This window comes from Aotus nancymaae, unplaced genomic scaffold (assembly GCF_030222135.1).
Source record: "Aotus nancymaae isolate 86718 unplaced genomic scaffold, 86718_ANA_hifiasm-v0.15.2.pri h1tg000089l, whole genome shotgun sequence".
Classification (NCBI taxonomy): Eukaryota; Metazoa; Chordata; class Mammalia; order Primates; family Aotidae; genus Aotus; species Aotus nancymaae.
The window spans coordinates 3,048,494-3,065,684 of NW_026988504.1; the positions used below are offsets into that span (position 1 = coordinate 3,048,494).

General features: G+C 51.9%; 1 protein-coding gene across 1 annotated transcript in view; it reads right to left on the bottom strand.

Moving 5' to 3' along the window:
- Nucleotides 1-16,988, bottom strand: part of CARD14 (caspase recruitment domain family member 14) — a 41,360-nt gene extending 24,372 nt beyond the window's left edge. Inside the window, exons 1-5 of the mRNA XM_021666346.2 lie at nt 16,954-16,988; nt 12,250-12,491; nt 5,992-6,222; nt 4,553-4,690; nt 3,085-3,410 (exon numbers count right to left, since the gene is read on the bottom strand). Coding sequence (XP_021522021.2) covers nt 3,085-3,410; nt 4,553-4,690; nt 5,992-6,202 — 675 coding nt within the window. The 5' untranslated portion in view covers nt 6,203-6,222; nt 12,250-12,491; nt 16,954-16,988. The remainder of the gene's footprint in view (nt 1-3,084; nt 3,411-4,552; nt 4,691-5,991; nt 6,223-12,249; nt 12,492-16,953) is intronic.
- Nucleotides 16,989-17,191: the final 203 nt, after the last annotated feature.

Sequence of the window (17,191 nt, forward strand, 5' to 3'; positions counted from 1 at the left end):
ATACTTGCATGCATATGAGTATTTGTGTGTATGTATATGTACATATGTGTATGTGTGTTTCCTAGCTCTGTCCTCTGAAAGGGGTGAGAAGCAAAGACACCCCAGTAGTGATGGGCACACCTACGCCCAGATCTTGTTATCTAAAAGGAGGCAGGAGGCCGGGCACGGTGGCTCACGCCTGTAATTCCAACACTGTGGGAGGCCGAGGCGGGCAGACCACCTGAGCTCAGGAGTTTGAGACCAGCCTGGCCAACATGGCAAAACCTGTCTCTACTAAAAACACAAAAATTAGCTGGGCGTGGTGGCGTGTGCCCGTAGTCCCAGCTACTCAGGAGGCTGAGGCAGGAGAACTGCTTGAACCCGGAAGACGGAGGTCGCAGTGAGCTGAGATGGTGCCACTATACTCCAGCTTGGATGGCAGAGTGAGACTTTGTCTCAAAAAAAAAACACCAAAAAATAAAAATAAAAATAAAATAAAAGGAAGCAGGGCCCCCAGAGAATGGGCTGAGCCTGGATTTGGGGTAGGCCGGGTACAAGATGATCCTGGAATATCTTGTGAGGCCAGAAAAGAAGTTGGTGCTCCAAAAACAAGGGGCCTGTCTCAGGACACGGAGCTGGTTGAAGGGCTCCATTGGTCACATCTGGGTCAATCTGAGCTCCAAAGTCATTAAGGACAGTGAAAGGCCAGACCCCTGCAGAGTGGGAACCTACGAACTGCACCAAGAACAGATTCAGCCATGGGAGAAGGGAAGGCAGAGGCCGCGGGCAGCAGCAAAGCCGGGCACTGGCGTGATCGTCATTCACAGCCGCCAGGAGGCCAGCTCCAGCCAGAGTCGCCACAGCTGTGTCCCAGGAAATGTCTACCAGGAGCAGGCGCTTGCTGGTCTGCGCCCCACACCCAAGATGCTCATCAGTTGCAGGGAAGGAAAGAAGCAGCGATTCTAAGGTAGAGAAGCCTTGACAAGTGGTGGACGGTGACCTCCCCTGCGAGGGGCCAGGGGACCTCGAGAGCCCTTGCAGGAGGCCCTGAGTCGGGCCAGCACCCTCTGTGCAGGGTCCTTGCCAAAGAAGCATAACTTCTGTCTCCTCGTGGGGAAACATAAGACCAACCCCAAATGAGACACAGTCTATCATCAAAGGGAAGGGGTGGGGTCTTCAAAGAGATCCACCTCGTAATAGACAAAGAGAGGCTGTGGGATGCTCCCGACTGAAGGGGGCGACAGAGAGCAGCAGCGGAACGCAAGGCCCCACCCTGGGCTAGGGGGAAGCCTGTGAAGGATTCACTGGGACAAATGATAAAACTGAACACAGACAGATTGGATGAAAATGTACGAAAAAGACTGAAGCTGAGAACTGCACTGTGGCTATCTGGTGGGATGTGCCTATTTTCAGGAAACAGACACTGAAGGGTTTGGTGGGGGTAAAGGGCCACGACAGGGTAAAAGTCCAAATAATAAAGCAAGGGTGGGTGAGCATGCCTTGCTCTATTTTCTTTTCTTTTCTTTCTTTCTTTTTTTTTTTGAGACGGAGTTTCGCTCTTGTTACCCAGGCTGGAGTGCAATGGCGCAATCTCGGCTCATCACAACCTCTGCCTCCTGGGTTCAGGCAATTCTCCTGCCTCAGCCTCCTGAGTAGCTGGGATTACAGGCACGCGCCACCATGCCCAGCTAATTTTTTGTATTTGTAGTAGAGACGGGGTTTCACCATGTTGACCAGGATGGTCTCGATCTCTTGACCTCGTGATCCACCCACCTCGGCCTCCCAAAGTGCTGGGATTACAGGCGTGAGCCACTGCGCCCGGCCCTCTTTGCTCTATTTTCTTTCTTTCTTTCTGAGACAGGGTCTTGCTCTGTCGCCCACGCTGCAGTGCAGTGGCGCCATCTCAGCTCACTGCAACCTCCGCCTCCCAGGTTCAGCCTCTCGAGTAGCTGGGACTACAGATGTGCACCACCACATCTGGCTAATTTTACATTTTTAGTAGAGACGGAGTTTCACCATATTGGCTAGGCTGGTCTTGAACTCCTGACCTCGTGATCCACCCACTTTGGCCTCCCAAAGTGCTGGGATTACTGGCATGAGCGACCAGCCTCTTTGTACTAATTTTGTGTTATTTAAAAAATAAATTTGAAGTAATTTCTAAATAAGAAGTAAAAAATTAAAAACAAACAACAAATACCATTATTAAAGGCAAAACACTGGTCAGCACAGCGGCTCATGCCTGTAATTCCAGTACTTTGGGAGGCCAAGGTGGGAGGATCACTTGAGCCCAAGAGTTCGAGACCAGCCTGGACAACATAGTGAGACTCCCATCCCTAAAAAAAAAACCTTTTTTTTTCAATTAGCTGGGTGTGGTCGCACAGTCTGTAGTCCCAGCTACTCAGGAGGCTGAGGCAGGTGGATCACTTGAGCCCAGGAGTTTGAGGCTGTAGTGAGCTATAACTGCACCACTGTCCTCCAGCCTTGGTATCAGAGTGGGACACTGTCTCTAAAACATTAAAAATAATAGTAATAATAATCAAGGTCAAAAGCAATGCCAAAATGACAAGCAGTGCACATCCTCAACATTTTGAGAACCCTTACAAATCAGTCAGATCATCATCCCCAACGAAAAATGAGTGAAACACATTGGGTTTTGGCAGCCTAGCCTGATAACCCTCCTGCCCTCCCCACCTGAGTCCAGGACCAGCTGAGAAGGACAAAGGAGGTGGACAGAGAGCGATATCCTGTGTCACGACCACAGCTGGGCAGTGGGACGTAGGTGGGTCTACAAATACGGAGACCAGAGTATCCAGACCTCCCCAGGAGTCAGCAGGATGGGCAGTTCACAGACAAGCCAGCCAGGCCACGGGCAGCTACTGGACACGGCACGCCTCCCGCCAGGCAGGCTACACAGAGGGGCCGGGGCGGCCTCCTGGGGAGGGGAAGGATCAGCCCCCCGGGGGTCTCAGTCAAGGCTCTGGGGGAAGGGAAGTGTTAGACAAGGAAGAGGTGAAGGGAGTTCCAGGCAGATGAACCAGCTAGTGCAACGGCCTGGGGGCAGGCAGACAGCAGCAGGGGCCCGCTGGAGTGTGGGGTCTCCCCTACCTCCTCCTGCAGGCTGCGGCAGCGGGAGGCGGCCAGCTCCTTCTCCTGCAGCGCGTTGCTGTAGTGCAGCGAGAGGCTGAGCATCTCGTCCTTCAGCCTCAGCACCTCATGGAAGTGGGCGCTAACCTCACGCTTCATGCGGCTGTGGTCAGCCTCCAACTGGTGCAGGTCCTCGGCACGGGTCTCGGCAAGGCCCAGGCGCTCCTGCAGCTGCTGGCACTGCCGCAGCAGCGCCTCCTTCTGCCCCTTCTCCTGGTTCAGCTCCTCCTGCAGGCTGCCGATGGCCCCAGCCAGGCACTCGGTCAGCTTGGATGTCTCCATGAGACCTGTGGGCAGGTGGGCAGGTGAGCATGTGGCAGGTGGGCAGGTGCACAGGTGGGCAGGTGGGCATGTGGCAGGTGGGCAGGTGGGCAGGTGAGCATGTGGCAGGTGGGCAGGTGGGCAGGTGGGCATGTGGCAGGTGAGCATGTGGCAGGTGGGCGGGTGGGCAGGTGCACAGGTGGGCAGGTGAGCATGTGGCAGGTGGGCAGGTGGGCAGGTGCACAGGTGGGCAGGTGAGCATGTGGCAGGTGGGCAGGTGGGCAGATGCACAGGTGGGCAGGTGGGCCGAGGCACTGCCCCCATTCCCCCATCACCTTGCCCAGACCCCGCAGCAGGCCCCCTGCTTTAACCTGCTGGCCTCCTTCAAAGCTCCTGGGCCTCCAGCAGACTTGGTCTTTTGGTTAAGTAAACGGCATGACTCCTGATTTTGGCAGAAGGGTTACCCACTCTGACCTTCCCCATGAGACCCCACTGTTCAGATTTAATGACTCTCCTTGGTAGCTGAGATGCACTCATTGCTAACTCATTTTAAAGTTATCCCAAGAAAAACCTAAGAAAGAATATGGATTTACATAATACAACTCTAAAGAACAGAAATACTGGGTGGGAGCACAGGGAAAATGGTCTATTCTCTACCGTTTTGGGTCATGTGAGTCCTGCTCCTTTGAATACCTAAATCTTTCAACAGCTCCTCCCAGGAAGCCTAGAATTACTCCATTAAGGAAAAGGTGAGCAAGTGCCCAGAAGGTTCTGCGGGGCTATAACCTGGGGGCGGGGCTATAACCCGGGGGCGGGGCTGTACCCCGGGGGCGGGGCTGTCCTGGCCCCTCCAGCAAAGCTGCAAGGTTAAAGGCAGACTCCAGGAGACACTCCCTTGCCCTTTGCTTGTCTCTGGAAGGCAGATTCTCCCCACCCCACCCCTCAGGGGGGCTCCTGTTGGCGCTGGGTAATTAAGGAACGACAATTTAGAGTCCAGGCCCAGGGGCGCCTTATCCCACCCTCAATACAGCGGAGGGGCTCCTCACCCTCAGAGTGCTGGGGCCAGGACAGGGACTGCAGCCGGGAGGAAAGCGGGAGAAGGGCTAAGTGGCAGGTAAGCGGGGTTCCTAGGAAGCACCTGCGATCCCGACAAAGTCAGAGCTCTCACCGCTAAAGTTGCTGAAGTCAACAGCAGGCTGCAGCCCAGTGACCAGGGTGTAGACGTCAGGGTTGTGGAACTTCAGGCTCTCCAGGAAGGCGATGGCCCCATTCTTCCCTCGAGTCTTCAGCAAATCCAGCAAGTGCCCTTGGGAGGCAGAACCGTCTGTTAGCTACCAAGGGGGCTGGGCTCCCTGGCTGGCTTCCCTACGGGGGTGGAGCCTGGGTCTGGGGAAACCCCTGCACTTCTCAGAATCAGGAGGTAAAAGCCGTTTTCGGGGATCTGAGGGGTGGGATGTGGCCTCACAGCTCCTTTTACCCACATGACCTCAGTCAGACTTGAGAAGGGCAAAGCTGGCATTTACTGAGTAACTCCTGCAACCCAAGTGCTCTGGCAAGTGCAGGGTACGAGGTGAGGAAGGTGGTCCCCGCTTGCAGCACCTCCCTGGCAAGCTGGTGGCTGGTGCAGATGCAGAGTCCCACCACAGTGCTGTCAGCCTCGGAGCTGTGCACAGAAAGAAGCAGAGCAGCCCCCAGGGCTCAGGGGACAGGTCGCAGGGAGCCTTGGGGCCTTCCACACCCAGGGCCCAGACACCGTCTCTCTCAGCCAGAATGACTAGCGTGGACTAATCCCTCCTGTGTTTGGGACTTACACACCAACATGTGTGAACATTATCATGTTGACAGCTGCCACACACTGCCTGTTTTCTACGGCCCCAGCTTTGCAGTGAGTATCTTATAAACACTAACTCATGTGCTTCCCCTAACAACCTCACAGGGTAAAGCCATTAGCATCCTCATTTTTTAACGAATAAACATGGCTAGTCGGACCATCAGAATGGACCCCAAAGACATCTGAATGGTGGTTCCCCTTAAAAGGCAGGTCCACCTGGGGAACTGTCCAGGTGACGTCGTTTGGGAAAAGGCCTGTGCAGATGCAATGTAATGATCTCAAGATAAGATCATTCTGGTTATCCGGTGGACCCTAAATGCAATAGTAAGTGGTTTTTTTTTCCTTCTTCTTCTTTTGAGACGGAGTTTCACTCGTTATCCAGGCTGGAGTGCGATGGCGCGATCTCGGCTCACCGCAACCTCCGCCTCCTGGGTTCAGGCAATTCTCCTGCCTCAGCCTCCTGAGTAGCTGGGATTACAGGCACGCGCCACCGTGCCCAGCTAATTTTTTTTTTGTATTAGTAGAGATGGCATTTCACCATGTTGACCAGGATGGTCTCGATCTCTTGACCTCGTGATCCACCCGCCTCGGCCTCCCAAAGTGCTGGGATTACAGGCTTGAGCCACCGCGCCTGGCCCAGTAAGTGTTTTTATAAGACAGGACCAGAAGAGACGCCTTGAAGACAGGGGCAGACAGCAGAGCCGTGCAGGGTGCAACAAGGAACCCCTGGGCCCCGCGGGGAGGTGGAAGAGGCGGGAAGAGGGAGCTGTGCTCACCGGCCCGCATGGCACTGTTGGTGAGCCGGGGACTGTGCAGCACCTCCTCCTCGTCCAGCTGGCACAGCACCTTGGCCTGGCGCAGGTAGGGCGTGAGGCGGCTGGGGCAGACGCAGCGCACGATCCTGTGACGGTGGCTCTCCATCATCTCCCACAGCGTCTCCTCGTCCAGCGCCGTGAGCGTGGAGTCCTTGCGGCACAGTTCTCCCATGGCTGGGCTCGGGGAGAACCCTAGGAGGGGCAGCCATCGGGATGGAATCGTCAGGGAAGTAGGAGCTCCGGAGAGCCAGGGTGACACCATTTTAAAATCAACTCCGTCGCAAAATTAGCAAGGCGCACACACACTCTTTGCCGGTCAGAACCCACGGTCCTGAGATGTTTAGGCAGAGGAAGAAGCTTGGTAACGCCTGCAAGGACAAACTCCCACAACAACAAAATGTCCAGACACCCCAACATCACAGGACACGATGTGCCTTTAAGATGATTATACTCATGCTTTGATGTACTTACACCCTGAAATAGGTAACTTTCTATTTTTTCTTTTGAGACAGGGTCTCGCTCTGTTGCCCAGGCTGGAGTGCCGTGGCACCATCACAGCTCTCTAAGCCTTGACTGCCCCGGGCTCAAGAGATCCTCCTGCCTCAGCCTCCTGAGTAGCTGGGACTACAAGTATGGGCCACCATACCCAGCTAATTTTTGCATTTTTTGTAGAGATGGGGTCTTGCTTTGTTGCCCAGGCTGGTTTTGAACGCTGGGCTCGAGTGATGGGCCACCTTGGCCTTGGGTGTTGGGATTACAGGTGCGAGCCACTGTGCTCGGTCAAGGATAACTTTAAGTCAACAAAGTACTAAATGCTGTCGTGCTGTCAGTCCACCCACACGTAGACATAACTTAGCTTTTACGTGGATAAGATCCCTATATCAGAAGAGTTTAAAACAAAGCCGGCACGTTCCTCTTCTTGCTTTCTGAGGATGCCTTCCTCTATAACTGAGTGGCTTTCAATAAACCCTCTTCTCACTGCATTCTGCCACTCTCCTTGAATTCCTCCCCCTGAGAGATCCAAGAATTCTCTCTTGGGGTCTAGATCAAGACCCCTTTTGCCAGGTGCAGTGGCTCATGCCTGTAATCCCAGTGCTTTGGGAGGCCAAGGCGGGGGGATCACGTGAGGTCAGGAGACCAGCCTGAGCAATATGGTGAAATCCCATCTCTACTAAAAATACAAAAAAATTAGCCAAGCATGGTGGCGTGTGCCTGTAGTCCCAGCAACTTGGTAGGGTGAGACAGGAGAATGGCTTGAACCTCGAAGGAAGAGGCTGCAGTGAGCCGAGATGGTGCCACTGCACTCCAGCCTGGGAGATAGAGTGGGACTCTGTCTCAAAACAAAACAAAAACACCCTTTTACCAGCAACAGAATTAACCAAATGGCTTCTGGGGCCAGGGGGGATTTTCCATTCAAACCCTCTCTCCCCACGTGGTTGGTGGAGAAGGAGATGATGAATCCAGCCAAGATGAAGCGTCTACACCCTGCATCCTGCCCCAGCCCAGTGTCTATGGCTAGCAGGTTGGGAGATGGAGGGGGATCTTCATCTTAAGGGCGAATGTCAGAGCAATTCCTCTCCCTGGAGCAGGGCAAGAAGAAATGGGCTTCATCTGGTTTGGGCAGACTCATTTGCAATTTGCCTTTACAACACAGGAAGCTGCTCCTGGCTTGAGGAATTGGTTTACCCAATGAAGGTGACATTGAAAAACAGATCACTGGCCGGGCACGGTGGCTCATGCCTATAATCCCAGCAATTTGGGAGGCCGAGGCGAGTGGATCATGTGAGGTCAGGAGTTCGAGACCAGCCTGACCAATATGGTAAAACCCCATCTCTATTAAAAATACAAAAATCAGCCAGGCATGGTGGTGTGTGACTGTAGTCCCAGCTACTTGAGAGGCTGAGACAGGAGAATTGCTTGAACCCAGGAGGTGGAGGTTGCAATGAGCTGTGATCACACCACTGCACTCCAGCCTGGGCGACAGAGAGACACTCAGTCTCAAAAAAACAAATAAACAAAAACCAGACCACTTCTCTCATGCATCTAGAACCTACATTCTTAACAGGGGTGAAACAGCCTCCAAGGGGTGAAAATTCTTGCTCTGCTATGTATAAAGCACTGACAGATGGTATGTCTATGATATTAACATTTCATGAGAGGGCAATTAGGGAAAAGGTGTCTAAAAAGCTCCTCAGCGGGTAATGACGAATAAAAGGTTGAGAAACTGCTCTAAGATAAACCCAAGGGTTTGGACACTGGGTCCAACAACCCAGCAGCCAGAGGCAGTGCCCGTGGTCCACTTGGGAGCCAGGAAACAGGCAGGTGGGAATGAGGGTCAGGGAGCAGTTTTGCAACAACGATGCGTGCAGGCAAAGGACGCTGCTCTTCCTTGCTGTGGTGGATGCCTGTTATTTTTTAGTATGGAGGTAACGCCCCTGGTGGACCCTGCTTTCTGGTCAGAAGCCAAAGTGGGCTGACATTCCCGTCCTTTCTGGTAGCTGTAATGCCCGGGTGAGAGCACCTGCTCAGGACTCTGAATCTGGGCTGCGGCGGCAGGGGAAGGGGCACAGGGCCGCTGTGCAGAGGAGGCAAGGCACAGAATGGATGCTTATTACACAAATGGTTTGGGGAAGTCGTCCTCAGTTTGCAAACTGATCTGGAAGCCTGAAAAATCTCCTATCCACTCTATAGGACACCCCTCGCTTCAGTGGTGTTGGAATGACCTTGACAGCCCTTGCCATCCTGGTTTCTCCCTCTGCGTAAGATTGAGTGCCCGTGGCCCCAACCCTAAACAATTAAGTCACTAATTCACACCTTGTTGTGTCAGTTACAGCTTTTCCTAAAAAACTGAAGTAAATACTTTTTTTTTTTTTAGAAAATTCATCTAAAATAATGGTAGTAGACTAGGTATAGTGGCTCACACCTGTAACCCCAGCACTTTGGGAGGCCAAGAGGGAAGGATTACTTGAGCGTAGGAGTTTGAGACCAGCCTTGCTAACATGATGAAACCCTGAAACCCTGTCTCTACTAAAAATACAAAAATTAGCCAGAAATCCCAGTTACTCAGGAAGCTGAGGCAAGAGGATCACTTGAGCCCAGGAGGTAGAGGTTGCAGTGAACCAAGACTGTGCCACTGCACTCCAGCCTGGGTGACAGAGGGAGACCCTATCCCAACAAACAAATAAATAATAGTCGGAGTGCTGCACTTTGCAAATGCTGCTTTATATGTTCTTCACGAAAGGTAACTTTCATTAGAAGCAAGACTGTCGGCTTCTCTAGAGCTGAGATCATGCTACTGCACATCAGCCTGAGTGACAGAGGAAGCCTCTGTCTAAAAAAAAAAAAGAAAAAGGATCAGGCGCGGTGGTTCACGTCTGTAATTGCAGCATTTTGGGAGGCCAAGGCGGGTGGATCATGAGGTCAGGAGCTTGAGACGAGTCTGGCCAGCATGGTGAAACCCCGTCTCTACTAAAAATACAAAAATTAGCCAGGTGTGGCGGTGCTCACCTGTAATCCCAGCTACTTGGGAAGCTGAGGCAGGAGAATTGCTTAAACCTGGCAGGTGGAGGTTGCAGTGAGCCACTGCACTCCAGCCTGGGCAATAGAGCAAGACTCTGTCTAAAACAAAACAAAAAAATTCCCATTGTTTTCAGCTGCCCAGCAGGTGGTGCCTTGTTTGCAGCGGCCCAGGACACTGATACAGAGGACTCTACAGAGGACCCCACGTGAGGGGAATGTGCTGGGGAATGAGACTGGGTGCAAGCACCTTGCAGAAGACACCGTAGGGTAGTAACGGCCAGCATGGCTTGGCTGGGGGTATGTGGGGTTACGAAGGTGCCCGAAAGGGCCGAGCTACAGCTGACCTGGGGCCGACACCAGGGCTGATGTCCCAAGCCCAGGTCTGTCTGGACAGAGCACATGAAGCGCATCACCACTCGAGCCCTGCTCTTCAGGGGACATGCTGCCCAGTGCAGACTCTAAGAGCTATTGGAGGTCCTCAGCGGTCACCTGCCCAGCCTCCTGTCCCAGAACATGCCCGGACACCCTAGCTTTGGAGGTGAGCTGTGTCTCCCGCCGTGCCCCTGCCTGAGCCCCTCTCTCCCCTCCTGGCATCAACACAAAGTCATTAGCCCACGGATCCATCAAAATCATTTTAAAATGTTTTAAAACTGTGCACTGTTTCCAGCATATAAAAAAGTACTGCAGGCCGGGCGCAGTGGCTCAAGCCTGTAATCCCAGCACTTTGGGAGGCCGAGGCGGGTGGATCACGAGGTCAAAAGATCGAGACCATCCTGGTCAACATGGTGAAACCCCGTCTCTACTAAATATACAAAAAATTAGCTGGGCATAGTGGTGCATGCCTGTAATCCCAGCTACTCAGGAGGCTGAGGCAGAATTGCTTGAATCCAGGAGGCGGAGGTTGCGGTGAGCTGAGATTGCACCATTGCACTCCAGCCTGGGTAACAAGAGCGAAACTCCGCCTCAAAAAAAAAAGTACTGCAAACGACGTAACAAATATGCACACACCCACTGTGCGAGTTGAACCATCTCGACATTTTGCACTTCCGGTTTGTTTTTAAGGAAAGGAGAGCAGATGGCGCCTCTTGGTTCTCTTCAGTCCCTTTTCCCTCCCTTTCAGGCCAGATATTTTAAAAATCATTTTAAAATGATTTTTTTTTTTTTTTTTTTTTTTTTGAGGCAGGGTCTCGCTCTATTGCCCAGGCTGGAGTGCAGTGGTGTGATCATGGCTCATTGCAGCCTTGAGCTCCCAGGCCCAAGCAATCCTCCCACCTCAGTCTCTCAAGTAACTGAGACTGCGGGCATGCACCACCATGCCTGGCTTATTTTCAAATTTTTGTAGAGATGGAATCTCCCTCTGTTGCCCAAGCTGGTCAAGAACTCCTGGGCTGCAGTGATCTGTCTACCTTAGCCTCTGAAAGTGCTGGGATGGCAGCCCAGCCTAAAAATGATATTTTAGAAATCATGTCCTACAAGTGGAAGTGTGTATGAACAGTATTGAGTACTTCCGCATGATACTTCACGCAGACATCACCTTTACATCAACAGTACTGTCAGCGTTAACTGGAACTTCACAGAAGCTGTATCGTTCTGTGCAGGGCTGCACTGAGTCTGCGGTTCTTCATACTGACACATGCAGCTCCTTGAACCTGTGCACTAGATCCACAGTGGACTTCCCGTGCCCCTGTGGGAGGACATTAGGTTGTGCCCAGTTTTTCTCCACTGCTCACAGAGCTGCAGCTGCCGCCGTCGTGACTCTCTTGGGCACAGCTGGGGTCGTTTCCTCACAGCCCCATGAACTCCTGTCACTTGATTCTTTTCATGTGGGATGAGAGGCTGGACCACTGGAGAAGGCACCTCTTGGAGGCGTCTGTATGCTAAAAATACTTGAAAACCAGAGCAAATCAACATCTGTCATCTAAAAAATGGAAAATAAGCCGCCATGGTGGCTCACACCTGTAATCCCAGCACTTTGGGAGGCTGACATGGGTGGATTACCCAAGATCAGGAGTTTGAGACCAGCCTGACCAACATGACGAAGCCCTGTCTCTACTGAAAATGCAAAAATTAGCCAGATGTGGTGGCAGGTGCCTGTAATCCCAGCTACTTGAGAAGCTGAGGCAGGAGAATTTCTTGAACCCAGCAGGCAGAGGTTGCAGTAAGCTGAGATTGTGTCATTGCACTCCAGCCTGGGTGACAGAGCGAGACTCCGTCTCAAAAATAAAAATTTTTTGGCCGGGCGCGGTGGCTCACGCCTGTAATCCCAGCACTTTAGGAGGCCGAGGCGGGTGGATCACGAGGTCAAGAGATCGAGACCATCCTGGTCAACATGGTGAAACCCCATCTCTACTAAAAATACAAAAAAAAAAATTAGCTGGGCATGGTGGCCCATGCCTGTAATCCCAGCTACTCAGGAGGCTGAGGCAGGAGAATTGCCTGAACCCAGGAGGCGGAGGTTGCGGTGAGCCGAGATCGCGCCATTGAACTCCAGCCTGGGTAACAAGAACGAAACTCCGTCTCAAAATAAATAAATAAATAAATAAATAAATAAATAAAAAATAAATAAAATAAATAAAAAATTTTTTAAAAAATTTAAAATTAAAAAAACAATAAAAAATAGAAAGTGATTGTTGGGAGAGTCCTGGGTGCAGTAGCTGCACCACAAGTCATCCAAGGAGCCAGGTCCCTGAGCGTACTCACCGCGGGGCTCAGATTCGCTTTCACAGGAGCTCTGTGCAGCGGGTTGGGGTCGGCTGTCCCTGCGGTGTCTCCAAAGCCGTGCGTGGTGCCGGCTGCCTCCTTTCTCTGCGTGCTGCTGCGTGGGAGAGAGCTGGGCAGACGGAAGAGCCTGAAGCCAAAGCAGTGCCAGGTGAACTGACGGTGATTTCAAGCTACGTGACCTGCTCCAAAACTCAAAGTTCACCCAGGACAACTGCAAGCAGCTGGGAAAAGAAGTCAAACTCAGATCCGGGAAAGAACTCGATGGACCTTTGACCCCTGTGGTTTTCCCAGTAACTATAGATGCTTTCTTAGCACTAGGAGCAGACTTCTGGAATGGACCTGGGCTTTGAACCCTAGACTACCAAGGAGAGCTGACAGGCGTAGTGGTTATCCACGGCCCGCTCAGGGGCTTCTGCCGAGTCTCCTTGCCCGGAAAGAAGAACAGCGGGAAGAACAGCAGCGGGCCCCAGGGCAGCTCTGCCTCCCTCCTCCTCATCTCAGCCTGTTTCTCACTGGGAACAAACAGGTGACTGAGGCTTGTGAGTCAGGGTGTCACTGACTGCGGCCCCTGCGAAAGAATGCTGACATCTTGATCCCCAGTACCTGTGAATAGGGCCTCATCTGGGAATAGGTCTCTGCCACTGTGATCAAGTTGAGGTCATTAGGGTGGGCCCTAATCCAGGGAAGGGCGCCCTTATAACAAGAGAAGGGCTGGGTGCGGTGGCTTGCACCTATAATTTCAGCACTTTGAAAGGCTGAGGCGGGCAGATTGCTTGAGCTCAGGAGTTTGAGACCAGCCTGGGCAACACAGTGGGACTCTGTCTCTGCTAAAAAGTTTTTGTGGTCAACAGGGTGAAACCCCGTCTCTACTAATACAAAAAATTAGCTAGGCATGGTGGCGCGTGCCTGTAATCCCAGCTACTCAGGAGGCTGAGGCAGGAGAATTGCCTGAACCCAGGAGTCGGAGGTTGCGGTGAGCCGAGATCGCGCCATTGCACTCCAGCCTGGGTAACGAGCGAAACTCCGTCTCAAAAAAAAAAAAAAAAAGTTTTTGTTTGTTTGTTTGTTTTGAGATGGAGTCTTGCTCTTATTGCCCAGGCTGGAGTGCAATGGTGGGATCTCCACTCACTGTAACCTCTGCCTCCCAGGTTAGAGCGATTCTCTTGCCTCAGCCTCCTGAGTCATTGGGATCACAGGTGCGCACCACCATGCTGCCCAGCTAATTTTTGTATTTTTAGCAGAGACAGGGTTTCACCACGTTGGCCAGGCTGTTTTGTTTTTGTTTTCATTAGTCAGGTGTGGCGGGGTACACCTGTAGTCGCGGCTACTCAGGAGGCTGAGGTGGGAGGATGGCTTGAACCTGGGAGCCAGAGGCTGCAGAGCTGAGAGAGTGCCACTGCACTCCAGCCTGGACGACAGAGCAAGACCCTGTCTCAAAAAAAAGAAGGAGGAGAAGGGCCCTAGACACTCCGTGATCACCCTGCGTGGAGGGAGAGACTGGACACGCCAAGGGTGGGCGGCAACACTAGAAACTCGGCAAAGGCATGAAGCAGACCCTCCCTGGCGCCTTCACAGAGGGTGTGGCCCTGCTGACCCTGCAGTGTGGACCTCTGGCCTCCAGAACCATGAGCAAATACATTTCTGTTGGTTCAGGCCACCCAGTTTGTGGTCATTTATGATGGCAGCCAGAGGAAAGTGCGCATAGCAAAGGGGATGTGGAAATTGCCCACCCATCTCCTGAGTATCTGGGACTACGGGTGCATGCCACTGCGCCAGGCTCATTATTATTATTATTATTATTATTATTATTATTATTATTATTTTGGTAGAGATAGGGTCTCGCTATGTTGCCTGGGTTGGTGTCAAACTCCTAGGTTCAAGCGATCCTCCCACCTCAGCCTCCAAAAGTGCTAGGATTACAGGTGTGAACCACTGTGCTGGCTGTGAGTTATACCTCAGTCAAGTTGTTAAAAAAAAAAAAAAAATCCAGGCTTGGTGCAGTGACTCACACCTGTAACTTGGAAGGCCAAGGTAGGAGGATCCCATCTCTAAAAAAAAAAAGATCGCAGGGCTGCTGGTGACCGCACCCTGCTTCCTGCTTCCCTCTCTGGTCCCACTCCCTGCCAGGAAGCAGGAGGGTGGGCTGAGGAGGTCCCTGCAGTGACCAGTTCTGCCCCTGCCACCCCAGGGCCAGGGCTGGCAGGCCACGGTGCATGGGACACTGGCATCCTCTTTCCTTTCTCCTCATTTTCAGCCTAGGCTGGGCCGCCATCCCAGCCACCCCTGCCTACCCGGCGCCCCCACCACAAGTGGGTTCCTCTCTTGCCAGCTCCTGTTCTCTGCCAGGTGGTGTCGAACAGGAATGTGTGCTCCAGGCATTCCCAGGCCGGCCTCCTCCTCTCTACCCCCCTGGCTTCCTCATTCCAGAATCCCTGTTCACCTCAGCTGCCCCTGTGACCCTCTAGGAATGTCTCTGGCTCCTGCAGAGGCGTCTGGGGTTTCCCTCACCCCTTCTTAGATATAACAACCACATGGGCGCAATTGCCCCATCACATCAAGCCCAAAGTCTGCGGGTCAAACCAACCCAGGATCACTGCAGCCTCCTGTACCTCCCTCCACAGCTCCTGGCGAAATGAACCACATGTTGTTTTTTTAAAAGTTAAAAAAAAAATAAGTGAATAAAATAGCAATCACAACATGAGGAAAGAAAAACAACTTTTCTGCCACAAACTGAAAAATGGCAGGCTGGGCGCGGTGCCTCATGCCTATAATTCCCAGCACTTTGGGAGACTGAGGCAGGCAGATTGCTTGAGCCCAGGAGTTCGAGACCAGGCTGGGCAACATGGCAAAACCTTGTCTCTATAAGAAATAAAAAATTAGCCGGGCATAGTGAGCCTGGGTCCCAAGCTACTTGGGAGGCTAAGGTGGGAGGATCATTTGAGCCCGGGAGGCAGAGGTTGCAGTGAAATGAGATTGCATCATTGCACTCCAGCCTGCTGGGTGACAGAGTGAGACCCTGTCTCAAAAAAAAAAAAAAGAGGAAAAAAGGGAACAATGGCAGACAAGCCCTAAAACCAAAGGAGTGGTACTAAGGGCCACTGAAGGCACAGGTGCCAGCACAGCCCTTAGGGACAGAGCGCAGGAAGAGGGGGCCTGACCATCCCTCTACTGTTTGGGCAGCTGAAGAGAAACAAGTCTAGGGAAGTCAGAGGAAGTGCCCCAGAGCTCCCCCCAACTTCGCTGGGACTCCTCAGCAGGGGTGGGGAGGGGCTGGGCTGAGCCGAGAGAGAGCCCAGGCCCAGCTGTCCTGCTCACTGCGGGCTGACCACTGGATTTCTTTAGTCACACATCTGGAACGAAACTATGGTGGGAACAGAGTCTTCCAGCCAAATAAGAAGATTCTTCACCCTAAGAAATAATGCAAGCACTAGAAATTGGGGCGGGGAAGGGGGAGGGAAGGCATCACTTTATCCTCCACGACCCTGTGCTATCTAAAATAAAATAAGGCCAGGTGAGATGGTTCATGCCTGTAATCCCAGCACTTTGGGAGGCCGAGGCAAGTGCATCACCTGAGGTCAGGAGTTTCAGACCAGCCTGGCCAACATGGCAAAACCCTGTCTTTACCAAAAATACAAAATTAGCCAGACATGGTGGTGCATGCCTGTAATCCCAACTACTTGGGAGGCTGAGGTAGGAGAATCACTTGAACCCAGGAGGCAGAGGTTGCAGTGACCGGAGATCATGCCACTGCACTCCAGCCAGGGAGACAGAGTGAGACTCCATCTCACATAAATAAATAAGTATATGAATAAATAAAATGCTGATTTTATTTTTATTTTCTGTTCTGTGGAGAATAGGGTCTCCCTATGTTGGCCAGGCTGGCTTCAAACTCCTGGACTCAAGCACCCCTCTCGCCTCCGTCCGCCTGAGTGCAGTAACTACAGGCGTGAGTGGTCAGACCCAGCACACGTTGATTTTATATAACACCACTAATTTATCAGGGTTTTTGTAATCTCTTACCTGAATCTTTGGATTTTTAGGAACGAATAGTTCTTGTCATTGTGAGACTGTTCTACTACATTCAGCATTCCATTACTAACAATTAAAAAATATTTTTGCCGAATCTGTATGCACTGCCTATAAATTAGCCCAGCTCCTCAAGGAGCAGTAGGTAAAAAATAAAAATAACAACAACAAAAAACTTTTGACAGCAACATCTGAGCTGAGCTAAACTTTAAGTCAAATTAAAAGTTTGCATTTAAAGCATGTAGACTATGATCCCATTTTTATAAAACAATGTTAGTATATCTTTGGGAGTCCCTCAATCCATGTGCCCACCCATCCATTCATTCAATCTGCCCATCGGTCTGTCCTGTCATTACGCGTGTGTGTGTGTGTGTCTGTACATGAGAGAGAGAAAAAGGGCGGGGGAGAGAGGGAGAGGCAGAGAGCAGGGGGATTCTGGAACACTCCTCAGCAATGCTAACACTTGTTATCCATGGTGGCAGATTGTTAAGAAATCTGTTTAGGCTGGGCACAGTGGCTCATGCCTGCAATCCCAGCACTTTCAGAGACCAAGGCAGGCGGGTCACTTGAGATCAGAGTTCGAGACCAGTCTGGACCAAATGGTGAAACCCCATTTGTACTAAAATACAAAAATTAGCCAGTTATGGTGGCGCTCACCTGTAGATCCAGCTACTCAGGAGGCTGAGGCAGGAGAATGGCTTGAACCTGGGAAGTGGAGGTTGCCGTGAGCTGAGACAGTGTGCCACTGCACTCCAGTCTAGGAGACACAGTGAAACTCCATCTCAAAAAAAAAAAAAAATCTGTTTAGAATAAGCAAGTATGGGTTCAATAGAAACCATAAAGTCATTATTTTAGAAAACAATAAAACTGCCAGGCGCGGTGGCTCACGCCTGTA